General features: G+C 67.9%; 2 protein-coding genes across 3 annotated transcripts; both read right to left on the bottom strand.

Annotated features, from left to right (window-relative positions):
* Positions 1–1,026: 1,026 nt before the first annotated feature.
* HINT2 (histidine triad nucleotide binding protein 2) lies at positions 1,027–5,395 on the bottom strand. 2 transcript variants are annotated; one of them, XM_054031903.1, is made up of 5 exons: positions 5,337–5,395; positions 3,994–4,149; positions 2,272–2,376; positions 1,796–1,868; positions 1,027–1,190 (listed from the first exon to the last, which is right to left on the bottom strand). In XM_054031903.1, the coding sequence occupies exons 1-5, from the start codon at positions 5,388–5,390 to the stop codon at positions 1,099–1,101; spliced, it is 480 nt and encodes a 159-aa protein (XP_053887878.1). In that variant the 5' UTR covers positions 5,391–5,395; the 3' UTR covers positions 1,027–1,098. The 2 variants fall into 2 exon arrangements, with proteins under 2 accessions (XP_053887878.1, XP_053887877.1); XM_054031902.1 differs by lacking the exon at positions 5,337–5,395 and adding an exon at positions 4,335–4,994.
* Positions 5,396–8,073: 2,678 nt separating this feature from the next.
* TAF1C (TATA-box binding protein associated factor, RNA polymerase I subunit C) lies at positions 8,074–20,411 on the bottom strand. Its single transcript, XM_054032874.1, has 14 exons — positions 20,274–20,411; positions 19,105–19,198; positions 18,673–18,782; positions 17,054–17,149; positions 16,122–16,192; positions 15,361–15,611; positions 14,688–14,813; positions 14,338–14,455; positions 13,741–13,812; positions 12,152–12,287; positions 11,915–12,043; positions 11,353–11,530; positions 9,783–9,920; positions 8,074–9,443 (listed from the first exon to the last, which is right to left on the bottom strand). Exons 1-14 carry the CDS (start codon positions 20,409–20,411, stop codon positions 8,203–8,205), a joined length of 2,898 nt encoding a protein of 965 aa, XP_053888849.1. The 3' UTR covers positions 8,074–8,202.
* Positions 20,412–20,473: the final 62 nt, after the last annotated feature.

Below are 20,473 nucleotides of genomic sequence, written 5' to 3'. Positions count from 1 at the left end.
TTTTAAATGTGAGGGGGAGGGGGGCTTCTGGTTTCTGACCCTTGGGTGGTGGAGTGCAAAACTGTACCCAGAGCGGTCACTGTCGCAGGGAATGGGGCATTATGGGATAGCTGCAGGAGGACTGTTAGTGTCGACGATGTAAGTCATTTAGGGTCTGGGCTCGCCCTGTGAGGACAGGCAGTCGGGCAGCCTACGGAGGCTGGAAGAGGAGGGGTCACGGTTCTCCACCGCTATCCTGCACTCCCTGTGACAGCTCCCCTTGCACAGAGCACGTGGGGAACACGGCACGGCCGCACAAGAGGACAGGAATGGGGAGCGAAGGCACCAACTGAACCAAACCCCCCAACCCGCGAGCCTCCTGGTGCATCCTCCACCCGGGGCCAAAACACACTGCAGCCACGTGGGGGGAGGGAGAGCTCAGGGGTTTGAGCCTCCTGGTGCAGCCTCCACCCGGGGCCAGAACACACTGCAGCCATGTGGGGGGAGGGAGAGCTCAGGGGTTTGAGCCTCCTGGTGCATCCTCCACCCGGGGCCAGAACACACTGCAGCCACGTGGGGGGAGGGAGAGCTCAGTGGTTTGAGCATTGGCCTGCTACACCCAGGGTGGTGAGTTCAATCCTTGAGGCTTGATCAAGGGATCTGGGGCAAAAACCTGTCTGGGGATTGGTCCTGCTTTGAACAGGGGGTTGGACTAGATACCTCCTGAGGTCCCTTCCAACCCTGATAGTCTATGATTCATGTGGCTTCCTGCCCTGGCGAGGTGCCCAGACACTGCAGGACCAGAGCCTGGACAGACTAGGATGGACAGGCAGCCACAGCCCACGTATCACACGCTCCCCCGTCGGGCATCACACGCCCCATCCCTGGGCATCACACGATCCCCCCATTCCTCTGCCCTGGGCATCGTGTGCTCCCCTCCCCCAGCGCAGCCTCTTCCTGCGGGGCGGGAGGCCGACCCCCCTGCCCAGTGTGAGCCCCAGACAGCCGGGGGACGGGCACCGGGACAGATGGGCGAGCAGTCACACAGGCTCTCTCACAGCGCTTTAATTGAGGAGTTGGTTTGCCCAGCGGGGCTGGCGCTGCGTCTGTCGCTGCAGCTCAGCCTGGGGGCCAGCCCATCTGACGCCCGCCCAGCACGTGCAAGTGCAGGTGGTAGACGGACTGAGACCCCCGCTTCCCGTCGTTGATCACTGAAAGGCAGAGAAACGGGGTGAGTGTGCCAGGCCCTGCAGGCGGGGCGAGTGGGGCACAGCTGGTCCCATGGGCAGGGCGAGTGGGGCGGGGCAGGGCACGTGGGGTGGCACGAGGGTGGGGCCGGCCCCTGCAGGCAGGGTGGGGCAAGTGGGCTGGGGCGAGTGGGGCAGGGCCATCCCCCTACAGGTGTGGCATGGGGGCTGGTGGGTGGGGCGGTGTCCGGTCCCCTACAGGCGTGGCATGGTGAGAAGGCAGGACAGGGCTGGCCCCCTATGGGCCGGGTGAGTGGGGTGGGGCCAGCCCCCTGTGGGCAGGCCGGCCCCCTCCACCCAGAGCAGGGTGCTAGGGCAGCGGTGGGGGGTACAACACGTGCTGAGGCCATGGGTGGCGCATGCAGGGCCCCAGCCCATGGGCGCGATGGGGAGATGACGCTCCAGGGCAGCAACGCAGGGAAGTGCTGGGGGGCACCAGTGGCTCTCACACGTCTGGGGCAGGGTCACAGCTGGGCTGGCAGCGGGCGATGCTGGCGAGCGCCAGGGAAACCCCTAGGGCAGGGCAGGCAGCCGGGCGCTCCCCAGTGCAGGGGGTCCCAGCAACTCACCCACTCGGTAGCCATCCACCAGCCCCTCCACCTTCGCCGTCTGACTGGCCACCACCAGCAGGTGCCCCAGGAGCTGGGCGTGAGCAGAGGGGCAGGTTGAGGGGGGAAATGGGCACCCAGGGCAGCACCCTCAGAACCCCTCCCCAAGGGCCTAGAGCGACGCACCCCTGAACCTCCCCCAGAGCACCCACCTTCACACCCAGCCCCGGGGGACCCCAGGGCCTCACTGACAGCCAGGCAGGGGGCACCCCAAGGTCAGAGCCAGTCCGTACCAGGGCTGGAGCCAACGCCCTCCTGCCCCGTGGTTCTGGTGCCAGCACCCTCTCCAGACAGCACATGGGGCTGTCCAGCCCCCTTCCTGTGCCCAGCACTCGGCTCCCCATGACCCTCGCTGTTCCCTGGGCTGCGCTCTCCGCCCCACCCCAGCCGGGACAGAGGCACCTCGGGGAAGGGTCCTGTCCAGTCGCTCTGCTCACCTCTGCGTCCCCCGTGGCCACAAGGCTCAGCCTGGGGATGGGGTGCTTGGGGATCACCAGGAAATGCACGGGGGCCTGCGGGGCCACGTCCCGGAAGGCGAGGCACTGCGGGGAGAGCAGCGTGAGCACTGCTGCCAGGGGCACCCACCGCCCACTGGGGGGCAAGCACCAGCTCGGCCAGGGCTGGGACTGCAGGGTCACTGCCCCTCCCCGCCCCCCACTGTCCCCTCCCCCTGCAGCTCATAGCCCTCCCCCTCCCCACAATGCCTCCAGGGGTCACATCACCCCCAGCCCTGCTCCACACCCCACTGGGTTGGGGCCCATGCCAAGTGCCAGAGCGTTTGCCCTCTGCACTGTGAAACTAAACCCAGGGCTGCAGGGACGCAAGGGGGCTGGGCCAGGGAGCTCTGGGGGGGGCGCACACGGGCGAGTTCGGGGGGCTCTGGGAGGCAGGGGGGCACTCACCCCTCAGCCATCACCCAGCCCAGCCAAGCTGACTTCCGCTACCCCTGGCAGCCTGTTCCCAGCAAAGGGGAGGGCCCAGCTGGAGTCCCGCTGCCCTAGCCAGGAGCCGAGCTGTGAAGGGGCCGGCGGGTGCTGCCCCAGGAGCAGGGCAGGGCTCAGAGCCCCGTGTGCATTCAGAGCGACCTAGACAAATTAGAGGATTGGGCCAAAAGAAACCTGATGAGGTTCAACAAGGACAAGTGCAGAGTCCTGCACTTAGGACGGAAGAATCCCATGCACTGCTACAGACTAGGGACCGAATAGCTAGGTAGCAGTTCCGCAGAAAAGGACCTAGGGGTTACGGTGGACGAGAAGCTGGATATGAGTCAACAGCGTGCCCTTGTTGCCAAGAAGGCTAACGGCATTCTGGGCTGTATAAGTAGGGGCATTGCCAGCAGATCGAGGGACGTGATCATTCCCCTCTATTCGACATTGGTGAGGCCTCATCTGGAGTACTGTGTCCAGTTTTGGGCCCCACACTACAAGAAGGATGTGGAAAAATTGGAAAGAGTCCAGCGGAGGGCAACAAAAATGATTAGGGGGCTGGAGCACATGAGTTATGAGGAGAGGCTGAGGGAACTGGGATTGTTTAGTCTGCAGAAGAGAAGAATGAGGGGGGGATTTGATAGCTGCTTTCAACTACCTGAAGGGGGGTTCCAAAGAGGATGGATCTAGACTGTTCTCAGTGGTACCTGATGACAGAACAAGGAGTAATGGTCTCAAGTTGCGGTGGGGGAGGTTTAGATTGGATATTAGGAAAAACTTTATCACTAGGAGGGTGGTGAAGCACTGGAATGGGTTACCTAGGGAGGTGGTGGAATCTCCACCCTTAGAGGTTTTTAAGGTCAGGCTTGACAAAGCCCTGGCTGGGATGATTTAGTTGGGATTAGGTCCTGCTTTGAGCAGGGGGTTGGACTAGATACCTCCTGAGGTACCTGCCAACCCTGATCTTCTATGATCCTATGGCAGAGACCTAGGCCTGCCCCGCCTCACCCCAGGACCTGGCCTTCCCGGCCCAAGGACTCCGAGGGAGCTGATCTCCCAGCCCCAGGTCACGGCATCCTCCCCTCAGCCCCACCCGGCATGCTGGGAGCCAAGCGGGCAAGGCCTCAGCAAGGCGTGCCCAGGGCAGGGAGCAGCGTGGCCCCCAGCTCAGCGGGGGGCAGGCCCGGCTGCAGGGCAGCACAGGACGTTCCTGAATGAGGCGCAGGGGGTCACCTTGTCGTCTTCGTAGAGGATGTCGGCCCGGATGGTGCGGTCGATGATCTTGCCGAAGATGGTTGGGGGTCGCTGGCCTGGCTCCTCACTGGCCTCGGCCGCCCGCTGAGCCTTCTGCACCTCCCCGTCCTGCCCCCCGGCAGCCACGTAGCATCTCTGGGGTGGAGGGGCATCAGCTCAGGGGCCGGGGCACTGCCAGGTGTACCCCTGCCCTGCGCACCCCCGCCCCAGGAACAGCGCAGCCCCACAGACACAGCTGTGGAGGGCCCAGCCCCCCACCTCCCACCCTGCTCGGGCCACCCCACGGCTAGCAAGACGGGGCTGAGGCCAGCAGCACAAACCCCAGGATCCGGGCCGGGAGCTGCTCCGCACTGAGCTGGGAGCGGGGTGGGAGCACGGCGGGGCCCAGCTCGGCGAGTGGCACGGAGCCGAAGGCACGTCCTGCCCAGGCCAAACCTAACAGGCTGCGGGAGAGCAAAGGGCCGTGCCACACTGGCGCTCGCCAGCTGCCCCAGGCAGGCCCGGAGGGGCGCGGAGCTGCAGGCGCTGCTGTGCCGGAGCTGGGGGAGTGGCGAGCAGCAGCCCCCCAGCGTCACACAGCCCAGGGCCATCGCTGGGGGCTCAGCCCTGCCCTCGGGTACCCCATCCCCGCGCAGACGCAGCCCGGTGGGGAAAGAGCTCCTGCACCCAGCGACCTGCTGCCCCTCGCAGGGGGGTCGCGGCGCGGCCGGAGAACCCCCTTCCCTCGCTGCGGGGAGCGTCCACACGGCAGCGCCGGAGCTGAGCCCTGCCCCCGGAGCCGCGGGTTCGGAGCGGCGCCTTCGCCGGCTCGCTGCTCCCACGGTCACCAGGAGGTGCAGGGCTGGGGGTGCGAGGCCATCGCCCCAGGTACTGGGCTCCCAGCCCCCCCATCTACCCCACAGCCGGGACGGGACCCAGGAGTCCGGCTCCCAGCCCTTCCCCCCATCTACCCCGCAGCCGGGACGGGACCCAGGAGTCCGGCTCCCAGCCCCTCCCCCATCTACCCCGCAGCCGGGACGGGACCCAGGAGTCCGGCTCCCAGCCCCTCCCCCTATCTACCCGCAGCCGGGACGGGACCCAGGAGTCCGGCTCCCAGCCCCTCCCCCCATCTACCCGCAGCCGGGACGGGACCCAGGAGTCCGGCTCCCAGCCCCTCCCCCCATCTACCCCGCAGCCGGGACGGGACCCAGGAGTCCGGCTCCCAGCCCCTCCCCCTATCTACCCCGCAGCCGGGACGGGACCCAGGAGTCCGGCTCCCAGCCCCTCCCCCCATCTACCCCGCAGCCGGGACGGGACCCAGGAGTCCGGGTCCCGCGCGGTACCTGCCCCCAGCCCCGGGCCAAGCCCCGAGCCCCGCGCAGCGCCGCGGCCGCCATGCTGAGCCCGCCCCCGCCGCCCATTGGCCCGGCCGGCCCGCGGGGCGGGGCTTACTCCCCATTGGCCGCTGCCTCTGCCACTCCTCGGCCCTTAAAGGACCCGTGTCCCGCCTTCCGGACCCGGGTCGGTGGGGGGAGGGGCCGGGGCCGTGCCTCAGTTTCCCAGCTGGTGCCCGTGACGGTTCCGTCCCTCCCATGAAGCCAGCGGGGACGTACGTGTGTGTGTATGTGTGGACATGGTGCACAGATGCACGTGCACACATTCGTGTGTGTGCACACGTTGGTGCCTGTGTGTGGTACGTGTGCACACGTTGGTGCCTGGGGAATGTGTGTGTGTACATGGTGCACAGATGCACGCGCACACGTTCCTGTGTGTGCACACGTTGGTGCAGGGCACACGCGCAGGCTCGGGCTGGTTGCCATTCCGTGTCAAACCGAAGGTTTCGGGGCCGTGTTCACGTCTCCCTGGGTCTCGGGGGCAGCTCGTGGGGGGGAGAGGGGCAGTGCCGCATGCCGCAGCCCTTTGGGTCTGACCTGCTGGGCGTGTGCCCCAGGGAGTTTGTCGTGTCTCCACCCCCGGTTGTGCATCCCCAGAGCCGGTGTCACCGTGCGGCCCTGGGTGCTGGGTGTCTCCAGCGGGGCGCCGTGGAGCTCACTGGGCCAGTCCCAGGGTGGCAGAGGTGACAGCAATCACCCTGGCAGGGTGGGGCCCAGAGCGGGGTGTGCAGGAGGCAGGGGCACCCTGGGGCCACAGCAGATGCTGCCGGGCCGTGTCTGGACGCCCCCGAGAGGCCTGCAGGGCTGTGGGAAGCCAGGTAGGACCCAGCCCCTCTGGGCTGCACATGGAGGGGGGCCGGTGGTACCTGCACTGCCAGTAACTCCCCCGCAATGAACATCACAGAATTTCCTGAGCCCACCACAGCCTCTCCAGGTGGGGGGCACGTGGGCAGGGCAGCGTCTTCTTCGGTGCAGCCCCCAGGGACAGCTCCCCTCTCCGGGCGCCAAGGAACCCCAACAGCGGGCAAAGAGCTGGGAAACCAGCAAGTGCAGATTGCGACAGCCCGGGTACAGGTGCAGCGCTGGCAGGACATCCCCCCCAAAACGTCCAAGAATGAAAATAAGTGGAAAGATTTCCCCCCTTCAGCTCACTTCTGCCCCACTGATCATGCGCTCCACCAGCCCCATGCCCCCGGCCCCTATCCCGTCTGCCAACAGGGGCCGAGTGCCCCAGAGGCAAGGAACAGACCGGGGCAATTTTGAGTATCCTCCCCTGTCATCCACTCCCAGCTTCTGGTAGCCAGAGGCCTAGGGCCACCCGGAGCAGGGGGCTGCATCCCGGACATCCTGGCTAATAGCCAGTGAGGCACTTGGCCTGCAGGGACTTTCGGGGGTTTTGAACCCAGTTACACTGGAGTTCCACAGGCCGGCGGGCGTTGGGGGAAGAAACACTCCCTGGTGTGTCTGAACCCAGTGCCTGTTCCTTTGCTGGGGCGAGCCCTGGCCTTGTTAGAAGGGGGAAATATCCGGTCCCTCGCCACTGTCTCCGCACCGCTCATGCTTTGACAGACCCTCGCATCACCCCCCGCCTCTCTGTGCACAGCCCTGCTGCCTTCCCTTGCCGCTGGGGGCCCCCCAGCTTGGGGGGCTGTGATGGCCATGAAGCACACCAAGCTCCATCCAGGACTCTTGGGCTCTGTTGTCAGGGGGGGGGCAGGTCCTGCCCGGGGGAGCTGTCACTCAGCAGGGCTTGCCCACTACCGAGGGGGCAGTGGAGATGAGTATGTGTCCATTGCACTGGGGACCCCGCAGGGTGGGAGGGAGCTAGGAAGAACCCCACCCCCTATCCCCTCCCCATGGACGGGGGCCAGAGCCCCTCTCTCGCTCTCCAGCATCTGTCACAGAAAATCCTCAGCCCAGCGGCCCCTGTAGCTCGGGCTGACGGGGCCCACGACTCGCTGCTGCTCCTGCTTCAGAGAAAGGGGCAGGAAACCCTGCGAGGGGCAACTCTGGAATATCCTGCCCTGAGGGGTCTTTCCCACAGCCACTGAGGCAGGGTGAACGTACGTGACGGGCTATCCAGTGGCAGTGAGTTCCGCAGGGCAAGTACATACTGCGCATTGCTCAGAAGCAGGCTCATGGCTGGTTTTCCTGGGTGCCCGGGTCAGTTCTCCAGCCCCCTGCTCCCGTGACCCTAGAGGTCTAGGGGGAGCAGCGCTCAGGACACAGGCGTTTCACCGCTCCCCTTGGTGAGATGTGTGCCAACGCCCTGCCCCAGCTACACCCATAGGCCTGGGCTCTCCGTGCCCCGAGCAGCAGGACAGCCCTCTGCGCCCAGCACTGCCCCTGTGCCCAGCTCCCCGGGGATTGGTGCCAGGCCCTGCCCCAGCCGAGCCCTGCGGAGGCAGTGGGGGAGTCACGCACTCTCCTTGCTCCCGGCTGCAGTGTGGGGCCGGCTGGATGGGGCAGCCGGAGCAGGGGCCCTGGAGGGGAACAAGCCACAGGCCCAGCGTGGCTTCCCACCCACCCCTGCACATGGCAGCAGCGGCAATGCCGGCGCTCCGCCCACCCTGCCTGGTGCCCGAGAAACCACAGCGGCTGACACCTCCCAGGCCCCACGAACCTGCTGCCACGTGCTGGGGGTCAGGCCTGCTCCAGCCCCACGGCACAGACAATGCCCAGGCGCTGTCTTTCCCTGTTTATTGAGTTATCTGCACCGGCCAACAGCCCCAGGGCTGAGGGGCCAGGCTGTGGCTGCGCGGACACCGTCCCCAAAGACCGCCGCCCATCCAGACACCGCCCGCCGCGGCGGGTCTCAGAAGCCCATGCGGGGCCGTTTGCGGCGGGGCTGTGACGCTGTGGAGCGCTGGCTCTGGGAGGAGGAGCCCCAGTGCTGGCTGCCCAGGCTGGAGGTCTGGCTCGCAGGCAGCTCGGCCGGCGGCTCGGGGCAGGGCTGGGTGAAGATGGCCAGGTAGTCCCGCAGGGTTTTCCTGCGCTCCTTGGGGATGCCCCGCGAGCTCAGGGTCTGGGACGAGAGCAGCTGGGAGGAGTCCTGTGTGTCCTGGCTGCCCCAGGCCTCCTGGGCGCTGCGCTGGGAGCTGCTGGCCAGCGGGGAGGCCGGGCAGAACTGCCCAGGGGCTGGGGGCGGGTCTCCCCATCCCGCCCTCGGTGAGGAAAGGTCCTGGCGGCACACAGGGGCCGGGGGTTGCTGCTCCTCGCGGGGCTGGCCGGGGGGCTGACTGCAGGCGGAGAAGTCACTGAGGTCGGACTGGTAGGTGACGGAGGAGGTGAAGCTGCCCGACAGGCTGCGGCGGCTCCGCGCTTGCTTCAGGCGCCGTCTCCGGTCCCTCAGCGCGTGCAGCTTGTGGGCCCTGGTCACGCCCAGCTTCTCCTCCCACCACTCGCCCCAGCCGCCCGCCCACGACGCCGTCAGCCGCTTGCTCAGGTCGTCGGGCCAGGCCCCGGGCTCCACGGGGTGGGGCATGGCCGGAGGGGTGGGGGGCGGCCCCAGGGCCCAAGGCGCCAGGCAGCCCCGCTCCCGCATGGTGCGGCGCAGCAGCTGGCGGGCCTGGCGGTAGAGGCCGTCCCCGGCCGGCTGCCTCAGCTCTCCGCGGGTGAAGAGGCGCTGATGGCTGATGGTGCGGGGGGCCTGGGGCTGGCTCTGCTCCGGCAGCCGGCTCCAGTCCCTGATGAGAGCTTTCACCCAGCAGCGGTAGCGGGCAGCGGCTGCCGGGCTGGGGGCGGCGGGCCCCACGCTGGACCTGGCTTCCTCTGGGGCTGCTGCCTGCCCGGCATTGGCGGTGCCCTCAGAGACAGTCCCTGGCAGGCGGACACTCTCCTCGCTGCCCGAGCCCAGGGAGGCGCCCCACGCGGGCGAGGGCAGGCTGGCCGCAGCAGGAGCTGGCAGGGACGGGGGCGAGGCGGGGGCGGCTGACGACTCGCTCTCCGCCAGCGGCTCGTGCAACAGGGTTTGGTAGAACAGGTCCCCGGCCTCGGAGAGCTGGAAAACCAGCAAGGGCTCCAGCGGCCCCTGCCCGGCGGGGGTGGCCGTCACGCCTGGGGGGAAACAGAGGTGAGGGGGCTGAGTGCAGCAGCTGGGGACAGAGCCCCCCAGGCCCCACACAGAGCTAGGGGAGACCCTCCCAGGCCCACGCAGCCCCACACAGAGAGCTGGGGAGACCCCCACTGGGCCCACACACACAGCCCCACCCTAGAGAGCGGGGGAAGATCCCTGTCCCACCCCTCCCAGCTGTCCGGAGCCCCCCCGTCAGAGGCACAGGAAGGTGAGAGCAATGGCCCCTCCCTTCGGCTGCACCCCAGCGATGGGGGCCTGGGACTGCTGGGACATGGGGGGTTCCACACCAGGCCACCCCCACCCTACCCCCAGCCACCTACCAGCCGCGGGCGCGGTCAGCCTCTGGTGCAGCAGGTCCTGCCAGGGGGTCACCTGCGGGGGGAGGTACTGCAGGCCCTGGGAGATGGGATGGAGCCGCCGGGGGGGCCCTGCGAGCTGGCAGGCTGAATGGCTGCCACCTGGGCGAGAGGGGAGCGTGAAAAGCCGTGCGGGAGCTCTGCCCCCCCCCCCCCCAGATCCCCCCGCACTGCCCCCACAACAGCTGAGACCCCCCTGCTCCCCCCATAGCTCTGCTCCCCCCAGATCCCCCCGCACTGCCCCCACAACAGCTGAGACCCCCCGCCCCCCACATAGCTCTGCTCCCCCCAGATCCCCCCGCACTGCCCCCACAACAGCTGAGACCCCCCCCGGTCCCCCCATAGCTCTGCTTCCCCCAGATCCCCCCGCACTGCCCCCACAACAGCTGAGACCCCCCGCCCCCCACATAGCTCTGCTCCCCCCAGATCCCCCCGCACTGCCCCCACAACAGCTGAGACCCCCGCGGTCCCCCCACATAGCTCTGCTCCCCCCAGATCCCCCCGCACTGCCCCCACAACAGCTGAGACCCCCCACCCCCCACATAGCTCTGCTCCCCCCAGATCCCCCCGCACTGCCCCCACAACAGCTGAGACCCCCCGCCCCCCACATAGCTCTGCTCCCCCCAGATCCCCCAGCACTGCCCCCACAACAGCTGAGACCCCCCGCCCCCCACATAGCTCTGCTCCCCCCAGATCCCCCAGCACTGCCCCCACAACAGCTGAGACCCCCCACCCCCCACATAGCTCTGCTCCCCCCAGATCCCCCCACACTGCCCCCACAACAGCTGAGACCCCCCCGGTCCCCCCATAGCTCTGCTTCCCCCAGATCCCCCCGCACTGCCCCCCCACAGCTCTGCCCGCACTGCCCCCCCACAGCTCGGACCCCCCAGCCCCCCTCGCACTGCCCTCCCCAGCTCTGAACCCACAGACCCAGCCCAGCTCCCCACCCCCACACTGCCCCATTCATGGCTGTTACTCAGCCCCTCCTTGACAGACCCCCATGTGGCTGGGGGAGGGGCACCCCGGCTCTGGGGACCCCCATGTGGCTGGGGGAGGGGCACCCCGGCTCTGGGGACCCCTATGCTAACATGAGCACACGCTCCAGAGAGCCCTCTACACCAGAGGTCCCCAAACTTTTCAGGGTCGCACCCTCCCCCCTGCTGGAGCCAGGAATGGGGCTGGGTTCCCGGGGCTGCAGACAGGGGTAAGGGGGCCAAGGCTGGGGTTGCAGCTGGGGGTGGGGCTGGGTGGTGTTCCTTCCCTTCCCCCCCCCCCCCCCCCCCGTGGGGGCTGGCCTGGGCTTGCTGGGCCCCCCTGAGCGTTCCTCTGCACCCCCTGGGGGGGCACACCCCAGTTTGGTGACTCTGCCCTATGCCATCCCTGCAGGAAACAGCCCCCCCCCCAGCCAGGGACTGCAGCAGGAGCAGCTCCCAGCCCCCCCCTCACATCACATGTACGGCAGCAGCTGCCCCTGGGCCCAGCCCCCTCCCCCCCCATGTAGTGCAGCGCCTGCCCCCCCCCCGCCCCCGCTCACCCGAGTACTGCAGCAGCAGCAGCTCCTGCGTGCGGTGGGCGCCCAGCAGCACCTTGTGGCTCGTCTCCTGGGACCGGCCCGGGGTGAGATGGGCAAAGACGGGCGGAGCCTCCAGCATGTGCTCCCAGCGCAGCACCGGCACCAGGGGGAAGCGCTCGTCCAGCACGTACACCGAGAACTGGGGGCAGGGCACCGGGGGGAGGGGGTCAGTGAGAACGTCCCAGAGAGCCCCCGGGCTGCTCCCCTCCCCTGCCTGTAACCTGGGAGGGTGGGGGGGCAGTGCCCGCTTCCCCCAGACACTCCCCGAGCTGTAACCGGCACGGCCCAGCCCCTGCCCCGTCAAGCTCACGGCCACACAGCAGCTTTTCACCATCATGCCGGCCAAGCTGTCCAGCCAGGCAGGCCCCTGGAGCCGCCCTTGGTAACCGAGTTGGCAACGCAGAGAGCGGACGGGCACCGAGCTGCACGTCAGGCCGGGCTCTGCAGGATGGGCCCGGCCGCCCCGCCTCCCCCCAGCACTGAGGGGCTGGAGCGTTGCCCGCCCAGCTGCCCGGGCACTCACCTGCGTGGCGACGAGGTGCTGGCAGGGGTGGGCCCTGCCCAGGTACATGGGTAGCATCACTCGCTCTCCTCTCTGGCACTCGGCTTCTCCTCCCACCTTGAACAGATCAAACTGGCGACTGGCGGGAGCCTGGAGCGGAAGAGACCAGGGCGCGTGAGCACCAAGGGAGGGAGGCCCCCTGCCCCCCCGTGAGTCCCAGTCCCCTCCCTCCCGCTCCCTGCACCCAGGCAGCCTCACCCGCACGTCGAGGCACTGCAGGCCAGTGCGGTCGGCGCAGCTCAGCACCCGCGGGTGAGCGGTGAACTCGCTCCAGCGCCATGGGGACGCCTCTCGGAAGAACGCCGTCTCGGGGTCCTGGCGCACTCGCTGCAGCCTGAGGACACAAATTACCGCTGGGCTGGCACGGGGGTGAGGGGGTGGGATGCACAGGAGCAGGGGTCACTGCCTGGGCCGGCGTGGGGGGAAGAGGAAGGGAGGACCCTGGTGTGACGTTATGAGTGTAATATAACATCTCATTGAAAGATGACAGGGCCAGAAAGAGTTAATTAACTCACAGACTGACCTGACCTATGGCCAAACCATAAGGACTGGTTAGGAAGATCTGTAAATGAATAGAGCTTTGAAATGCAAGTCTGTATTGTTGGAGGTAAAAGGGTAGATGTTTTAGGTCTTGTAATATAAAGTCTTGTAATATAAGCAAACAAGTCTTGTCTATTGCTATAACTTTAATTCAAAGATCAAAAAAGGGGTATCAGTATTTAGGAAGACACTTGAGGGGAATAGTATTATTGTCTCTGTGTCTCTTTGAAGGTTGTGGTAACCTGTATCTGAACTGTTTAATGGATAAATTACCCTGTGCTAATTGCCAGGATGTTTGGGAGGAGAGTTAGGCCTATTGTTTTCTCAGGCCGAAAGGCTGCTGGAAATGTATAAGAACCCTGGGACATGATCCTACTTCATCTCAGATCTGCTTTGGGTTTCAAGAGGGGGAAACCTTAAGCCACAAGGATTGAGATCCCCAGTCACTGACTGGAGTCACCCTGAATATGGACATTGGACTAGAAGCTGTGGACTATTTCTAAAAGGACTTTTGGCAACTACAAGCTCATCTCTGCTATTTATCTGAACCTCAAGAATTGAATTCAAGTCTGTCTGTAGATTGATCTTTTAACCAACACTCTCTCTTTCTTTTTTAATACATTTTAGCTTAGTTAATAAGAATTGACTATAGGGTGTATTTTGGGTAAGAGCTAAGTTATAATTGGACCTGGGTGTGTGGCTGATCCTTTGGGGTTGGAAGAACCTTTTCTTTTATATGAGATAAGATTTTCAGTAATCATCATCATATCTGACAGGTGTGTCTGGACGGAGGCCTGAGGCTGGGCACTTTAAGGGAACTGCGTTGTTTGGACTCTGAGTAACCAGTGAAGTAACACAGAGGCTGTTTTGGGCTGGTTGGTAAATCTAAGTATTGGAATATCCACCAGCGTTTGGGGTTTGTCTGCCCCGTTTTGTTTGCAGTTCACCCTAATTGAGTGACGTCAGTGGGCTCCCACGGGCAGCAACGTCACACCTGGGCAGAGCGATCAGCACCTCACGTGGACAGGGGACAACGCAGGGCATGGTGCGCCCTGCCTGGGCCGGTCCCTGCCTGTTTGCGGGGGGAGGGCGATATGCAGCTCCCAGCACCAGGCTTCATAGTGGTTAGGAAGAGCCACAGCCACCCCCCACCCGGGAGCACCCACCCTCACCCATGCACGCTCTCAGGCTCCCAGGTGCCTGCGCTGCCCCCCCTTCCCAGAGCCCCAGCCCTTGGCCCCCCTTACCCAGTCTCGACATTCCAGAGGTACACGGCCCCACTGAGGGTGCAGACGGACAGCTCCCCGGGGAGGTGGGGGCTGCGGGGAAGGGCAGAGCGTTAGCACAGGGTGGACCCTCCCTTGGGCACAGGACGGACGGGCCAAGCAAACGCGGTTTAAAGGCCTCCACTGGCAAAGGGCTCATTGCTGTGTCAGACCAGACAAACTCACTCCACCTCCCACGCTGCGCCCGTGGTAGGAGGGCCGGACCGGCAGCGCAGCACATCCGCGGTACCACGGCCGTGAGTCGTGCGCACTGGTGGTCCCTGAGCCCAGCCTGGACAAGGGAGGGGCTGCAGGGGAAAGCCCCGGGAAGGGAGCTCCGGGCGGCTGGGGAACATGACCCCAGTGGAGGGGAACCGAGCACCAGCCTCGGGCGCGGAGTGGCTGACCTGGCGTGGCCGAGGAAGGCAGATGGGCCCCTTTCTTTCCCTGCACCACAGAATCAAATGGACAGCGCCTTCTGCATTCCTGAGGCCAGCTCCCGCCCAGGGCAGGGGGTGGCGAGGTGCCCCCCAGGCCAGGGCCCGCGGCTGCTCCAGCCGGGCCAGCCCAGGCACGTACCTGACGGTGAGGCAGGAGGCGGGCGCGTCGGTGCGAATGACCTGGAGCGGGACAGGGGCGGCGCCAGCCCGAAGCCGCCAGGCACCACAGTGATGATCTGAGCGAACGCCGACGAGGGCTGCACGTGGGGAGGAGACACCGCGGTAAGCCCTGGGGGCAACGGCTGCCGACGGGACCAAGCCCACAGGGGACGGTGCCCCGGGCCCAGCGCCTTGGCCGCCCCCAGCAGGAGGCTGTTCCCTGCCCCATGCACCCAGGGGCTCAGCCCTTCTCCAGGGAGCAGGCGGCCGCTCTCCAGGGCCACACGTAGCCAGCAGCAGAGCCTGGCACCTCCCCAGGGCCTCACTCACCTTCCCCGGCCACCTGCGCGGCAGCCACCTGGCGGATCCGGCCCCTGAGCTCGAACTGCGCGGGGCGGCCGCGGGCGCGGGGCTGCAGGGCACCGGCCACCTGCTCCAGAGCCACCTCCTGGAAACCTGGCACCCTGTCAAGGGCCACGCTCCGCCTGCAGGGGCCACGGCCAGCCCCACGCCAGAGGGTCAGCCCCAGCCCAGGGACAACAGCCGGCCCCCGGCCCAGCCAACCTCCCAGCCCGGCCCTCAGCCTGGGGACAACTCTCAGCACCCGGCCCGGCCAACCTCCCAGCCCAGCCCAGCCCCCGGCCCAGCCAACCTCCCAGCTCCCGGCCCAGCCAACCTCCCAGCTCCCGGCCCCGGCCCGGCAAACCTCCCAGCATGGGGACAACACTCAGTCCCCAGCCCAGCCTGGGGACAACAGTCAGCCCCTCCAGCCTAGCAAGCCCCCCAGTCAAGCCCCCCGCCTCCCCAGAAATGGAGCAGCGCCGTGCCCATCCCATCACCAGTGACAGATCAGCTGGGTCCTGGCATCAAACCCCCTATCCCCAGGGGTGCAACAGGGACCTGATGCCCCCAGCCATGAGCTCTGCCTCCCCCAGATGCCCCCCAGGCTGGGGCCACACTCAGCAGCCCCCTGCACCAGCCCCGCCTGTCTGCAGAAGGATACAGAGGAGGTTCATGGCCTCCCCTCCTGGGTGGACCAGGCAGCCTCTGGGGGCAGGAGCCACGTCCTCAGTGGGGAGCCAGGCCAGCGCCCCCCCAGTCGGGGCGTCGTCGAACAGCAGCTTCGCCCACTGCAGCGCCAGCTCCTCATGGACGCACTCGGCCAGCAGGCCCAGGGGCACCTCGAACAGCCAGTCCCGGGACAGGCAGGAGAACCAGCGCAGCCGTGGGCTGGGCTGGACCTGGGGGCAGTGACTGTGGGGCAGCCGGGTTTCAGGGACAGCTCAGCCCTGCCCCCCGTCAGCCCCCGGCCAGCCTGGCAGCAGGGAGGGCGCTGCACAGGACAGACGTGCAGGGAGGGGCCCCCAAACAGCTCCTCCCCAGCCCCCTGCTGGGCCCGGTCCGCAGCCCCCCCGCCCAGACTGTGTAACAGACAAACCGTTCCCACTGGGGTGGGCACCAGAGGCAGGGGAAGTCTAGGCCCTGGGAACAGCCCCCGGCCTCTCCCCTGCTACCCTGCAGGCCAGACTTTCTGGGGGGTCTCCCAGCCGCCCTGGGGGGCAGCACTCAGACCTGCGCTGGACGGGGGCGCTGGCACGCAGGGTCTGTGCTGTCCATGCCCGACACATGGTGCCTGGAGAATGAGCTCTGCGCTGCACCCGGCTCTGCACCCCTTGCCCCCGGGCTGTGCCCACGGCACTCGGAGCGGAGGGGAGATTGCAGTCCCTGGGGCTCCAGGGCCCGCCCAGGCCGGGCACCACTCACCGCCTGCCCTCCCTCCGGCCAAGCTCCTGCACCAGGGTCTTCACCGAGATGGCGTTTTCCCGCGCCTTGCTCTGCAGGGAGGGAGGGGACAGGCCGAGGTCAGGGAACACGTGCTGGGGGAGGGGTACCAGGGCACTGCGGGGGCGGGGGGGGGGGAACACGCGCTGGGGGAGGTGTACCAGAGCAGTGGGGGGGGAGGGCACACGCGCTGGGGGAGGGGTACCAGGGCACTGGGGGGGGGGAGGGCACACGCGCTGGGGGAGGGGTACCAGGGCACTGGGGGGGGGGAGGGCACACGCGCTGGGGGAGGGGTACCAGGGCACTGGGGGGGAGGGCACACGCGCTGGGGGAGGGGTACCAGGGCACGGAGGGGGGGAGGCACACGCGCTGGGGGAGGGGTACCAGGGCACGGAGGGGGGGAGGCACACGCGCTGGGGGAGGGGTACCAGGGCACGGGGGGGGGAGACACACACGCTGTGGGAAAAGGAATGAGAGCACGGGATGGGTGGAGGGCAAACAAGGTGAGGGAGGGGAACAATGGTGCTGGGGCAGGCAGAGGGCACATGAGGTGGGGGCAGGGAAGGCGGGCCTGCTGGGGTGGGCGGAGGGCACACATGCCAGCAGGAGCCCTGCCCGCCATGCTGCCCCACTGTCTCCTCGGCGCCCCCGGCTCATCTTTGAGTGAGAGCCCTGGGAGGAGTGGGGGGGCAGTGCCTTTGTTCTGCGTCCGCGCAGCACCCAGTGCGGTGGGGCCCCTGGGTGTGGGGGGGGAAGGGGGGCTATTCCCACAGCTGGGGTCAGGGGCTGGGAGTCGCGGTGGCTCCCCATGGAGCAGACACAGCGCAGTGGGTGCTGCCCCATCCCAGCTCTGGGTCAGGCACAGCAGGGACCAGAGGAGTCGGGGGGGCCGTGCCCCGGCGAGGAACGCTCACCCGCAGCCGCGCCTCCCCCAGGTAGAAGTTCTCCTGAAGAAGCCGCCCCATGGCGCCGAAGGCCTCCTCGGGGTGATCCAGGAAGAAGCGAGCCAGCTGCCGGGGAGAGAGGCAGGGTCAGTGCGACAGGCTTGGCCTGGAGGACCACGTTCCGTGCCCGGATCGGCCAGCTCCCCGCGAGACCTTGGCCCCGTCCCTGGGCTCTGCCCCCGGCGCTGCAGCACGTGGGTACGGAGCTGGGCAGAGCACGGCTGACCCGACCCGGGGGGCTGGGAGCTGGAGCCAGACAAGCTGAGCCCGGCGATGGAGCATCAGCATCGAATGGCGAGAGATTAACCACAGAGCAAATGGCCGGGGCCAGGAGATTCTCCATCTGCACATCCAGATGGGCAGGTCTCCTAGCAGCTCCCTCGCGCTCAGCCAGGGATTCCTGGGGAGCAGGGCTCAGACTAGCTGGCCCCAGTGACCCCTCAGCCTTGGCATCTACAACAGCCCTGCCCTGCCGCATCAGCGGGGGCGCTATGGGAATGGCCGGGAGGCTTGGACACCGGTGTAGGACACTGTCAATGGGGACGGGGAACCTCCCAACCCAGCCCCATTAGGGACGTGCTGCGCAGAGACGACAGGGCCCAGCATGCAATGGGGCCAGTCTGTGGAGCAGGGCATGCTGGGCCCACGTGATACTTGTCTGAACTCTGCGCCTGCCAGGGGGCTGCTCCCCATGGGCACAGAGGGGTAAAGCGGCTCCCAGGCAGAGCAGGGGCCGTCTGGGCGGCTCACTGGAGGGTCAGACAGGGGAGCGCCAGGGGCCGGGACCATCACACCTGAAACCAACCACCCAGAAGAGGGCGGTTTTCCCCAAAGCCCGGGCAGGAGAGCAAAGGGGGAAGGTGCCAGGGCCTGTGGAGAGACACACTGCTCTCACCCGGGACAGACAGACGGGGATCCTACAGCAGTTGGCGGGTGGGGCCCTGACAGGGGCCAGACTGTGCTGTCTTCACCTTTGCCTCCCTGGGCTGCCCTACCGGCGTCCGGGGCCAGGCTCCAGACAAACCCTGCTCCGACTGGAAGGGCTGGGCACCAGCGGGGGGCGTCGGTCCCTGCGGCGGGGACACGTCTCGCCTGGACCCTGGCTCAGGGGGACTCATGGGCTGGAGCCCAGGGGTCAGTCTCGGGGGCTGGCCCACAGAAGGGATCCTCCTAGAGCCTGTTTACAAGCTGGGGCTTAGCACAGGCCCTGCGGAGCCATCACCGACAGAGGCAGCTCCCTGGAGCGCCCGGCTGGGCAGAGCCGGGGCCCTGCCCTGGATTCCTCGGGGTGCAGCCCGCTGGGCTGTGGTGGGGAAGGGCCCGAGGAGCCAGCACGTCTCACTGAGATCGGTCAGCACCTCTCGCTCTGCCCCACGCCCCTGGGGAGCTCCCGGATGCCCTCTCTGTGGTGAGAGAGGCCTTGCATCACCCTCCCCGGGGCTGCTCCCCGCCTGGGCCCCACGCCCCTGGAGCCCAGCCGTCAGGCAGGGCCTGTTAGGAGCTGCTGGGCGGGCCCACGGGGACCCCACCTGCCAGGGAGCGGGGACGGCAGGGAGACCCCCGTGCCACACCACCGCCTGCAGGATTACCTGCCCTGTGAAGTCCAGCGCAGCCCCCCCAATCTTGCCGGCCTGGTGCTTCCTTTGAATCTGCCCCACGTAGAGGATGTCGTGGGGTGTCAGCGTGGGGACACGGCAGCCTGCGTGAGAGAAGGGCAGGGCGAGGTGGTTACCGCAGCCCTGGACAGTGGGGGGAGAGCCAGGCATACACCCCCCATGGGGTGGGCTGGGGCACTGCTGGGAAGCCCCCTGCCCTCTCATTGCTACCCTGCCCCCAGGGACTTACGGGGAGGAAGAGATCAGGGGCCCCAGGGTAAACTCATGACACAGGCCCCGTCCCACCCCACACAGACACTAATTAACAAATGGGTCCCGTGGTGCCTGGCTCAGGGCCAGCTGGGCCCCTCCCTGGTAGGGCCCCCAACCCCCCTCCGCTCGGGGCCTGGCCAGGTGAGCTCTCACTCGCGTTGGGGGGCAGGAACGGCACCGCACACGCCTCGGCAGGGGCCCAGCTCTCGCCCTTCTTGCTGTGAAGCGGAATAAATCTCTCCTGGGGCTGAGGGGCACAACGCAGAGAGGTTAATACAACCCCCCACCCGGCCCGCACGACGCACCCCGAGCTCCCGCCACACAGCCCGGCCAAGGCCACTTCACCCCAACCCACAGCTGGAATCCCCCGCAGCTATGCCGGTGCCCCTCACTCCCGACCCGCAGCCCCCGCTCACCCGGCCCTGCCCCCTCCCCCGCTCTGCTGGTGCCCCTCACTCCCGACCCGCTGCCCCGCTGGCCCAGCCCTGCCCCCCCAGCTCTGCCGGTGCCCCTCACTCCCGACCCGCAGCCCCTGCCAGCCCAGCCCTGCCCCCCACAGCTCTGCCGGTGCCCCTCGCTCCCGACCCGCAGCCCCTGCCAGCCCAGCCCTGCCCCCCCCAGCTCTGCCGGTGCCCCTCACTCCCGACCCGCAGCCCCTGCCAGCCCAGCCCTGCCCCCCCCCCCAGCTCTGCCGGTGCCCCCCACTCCCGACCCGCAGCCCCTGCCAGCCCAGCCCAGCCCCCCCCCAGCTCTGCCAGTGCCCCTCACTCCCGACCCGCAGCCCCTGCCAGCCCAGCCCTGCCCCCCCCAGCTCTGCCGGTGCCCCTCACTCCCGACCCGCAGCCCCTGCCAGCCCAGCCCTGCCCCCCCCCCCAGCTCTGCCGGTGCCCCCCACTCCCGACCCGCAGCCCCTGCCAGCCCAGCCCAGCCCCCCCCCAGCTCTGCCAGTGCCCCTCACTCCCGACCCGCAGCCCCTGCCAGCCCAGCCCTGCCCCCCCCAGCTCTGCCGATGCCCCTCACTCCCGACCCGCAGCCCCTGCTAGCCCGGCCCTGCCCCCCCCAGCTCTGCCAGTGCCCCTCACTCCCGACCCGCAGCCCCTGCCAGCCCAGCCCTGCCCCCCCCAGCTCTGCCGATGCCCCTCACTCCCGACCCGCAGCCCCTGCCAGCCCAGCCCTGCCCCCCAGCTCTGCCGGTGCCCCTCACTCCCGACCCGCAGCCCCTGCCAGCCCGGCCCTGCCCCCCCCAGCTCTGCCGGTGCCCCTCACTCCCCCCCCCTCGGGCGGGCTCCGGGGCTGCGGGGGGGGGCGGGGGGGGGACGCACCTGGCTCGGGCCGGGCCCCTGCACGTGCCCGTAGCCCCCCCAGCCCGCGAGCGGGGCGGGGCCGGGGGCGGGGCCGGGGGGGTCGCGGGGGGGCCCGGCGCTGCAGAAGGCGGGGAACAGGGACCCCGGGAACGCCATGCGCCGCGCGGCGCCACGGGACCGCAGAGCCCCGCCCCCTCGGCTCCACCAATCAGCGCCCG

Source organism: Malaclemys terrapin, chromosome 6 (assembly GCF_027887155.1).
Source record: "Malaclemys terrapin pileata isolate rMalTer1 chromosome 6, rMalTer1.hap1, whole genome shotgun sequence".
NCBI classification, from domain to species: domain Eukaryota; kingdom Metazoa; phylum Chordata; order Testudines; family Emydidae; genus Malaclemys; species Malaclemys terrapin.
Note: the sequence above shows the minus strand (reverse complement) of the source record. Positions and strands in the feature narration are given on the sequence as shown.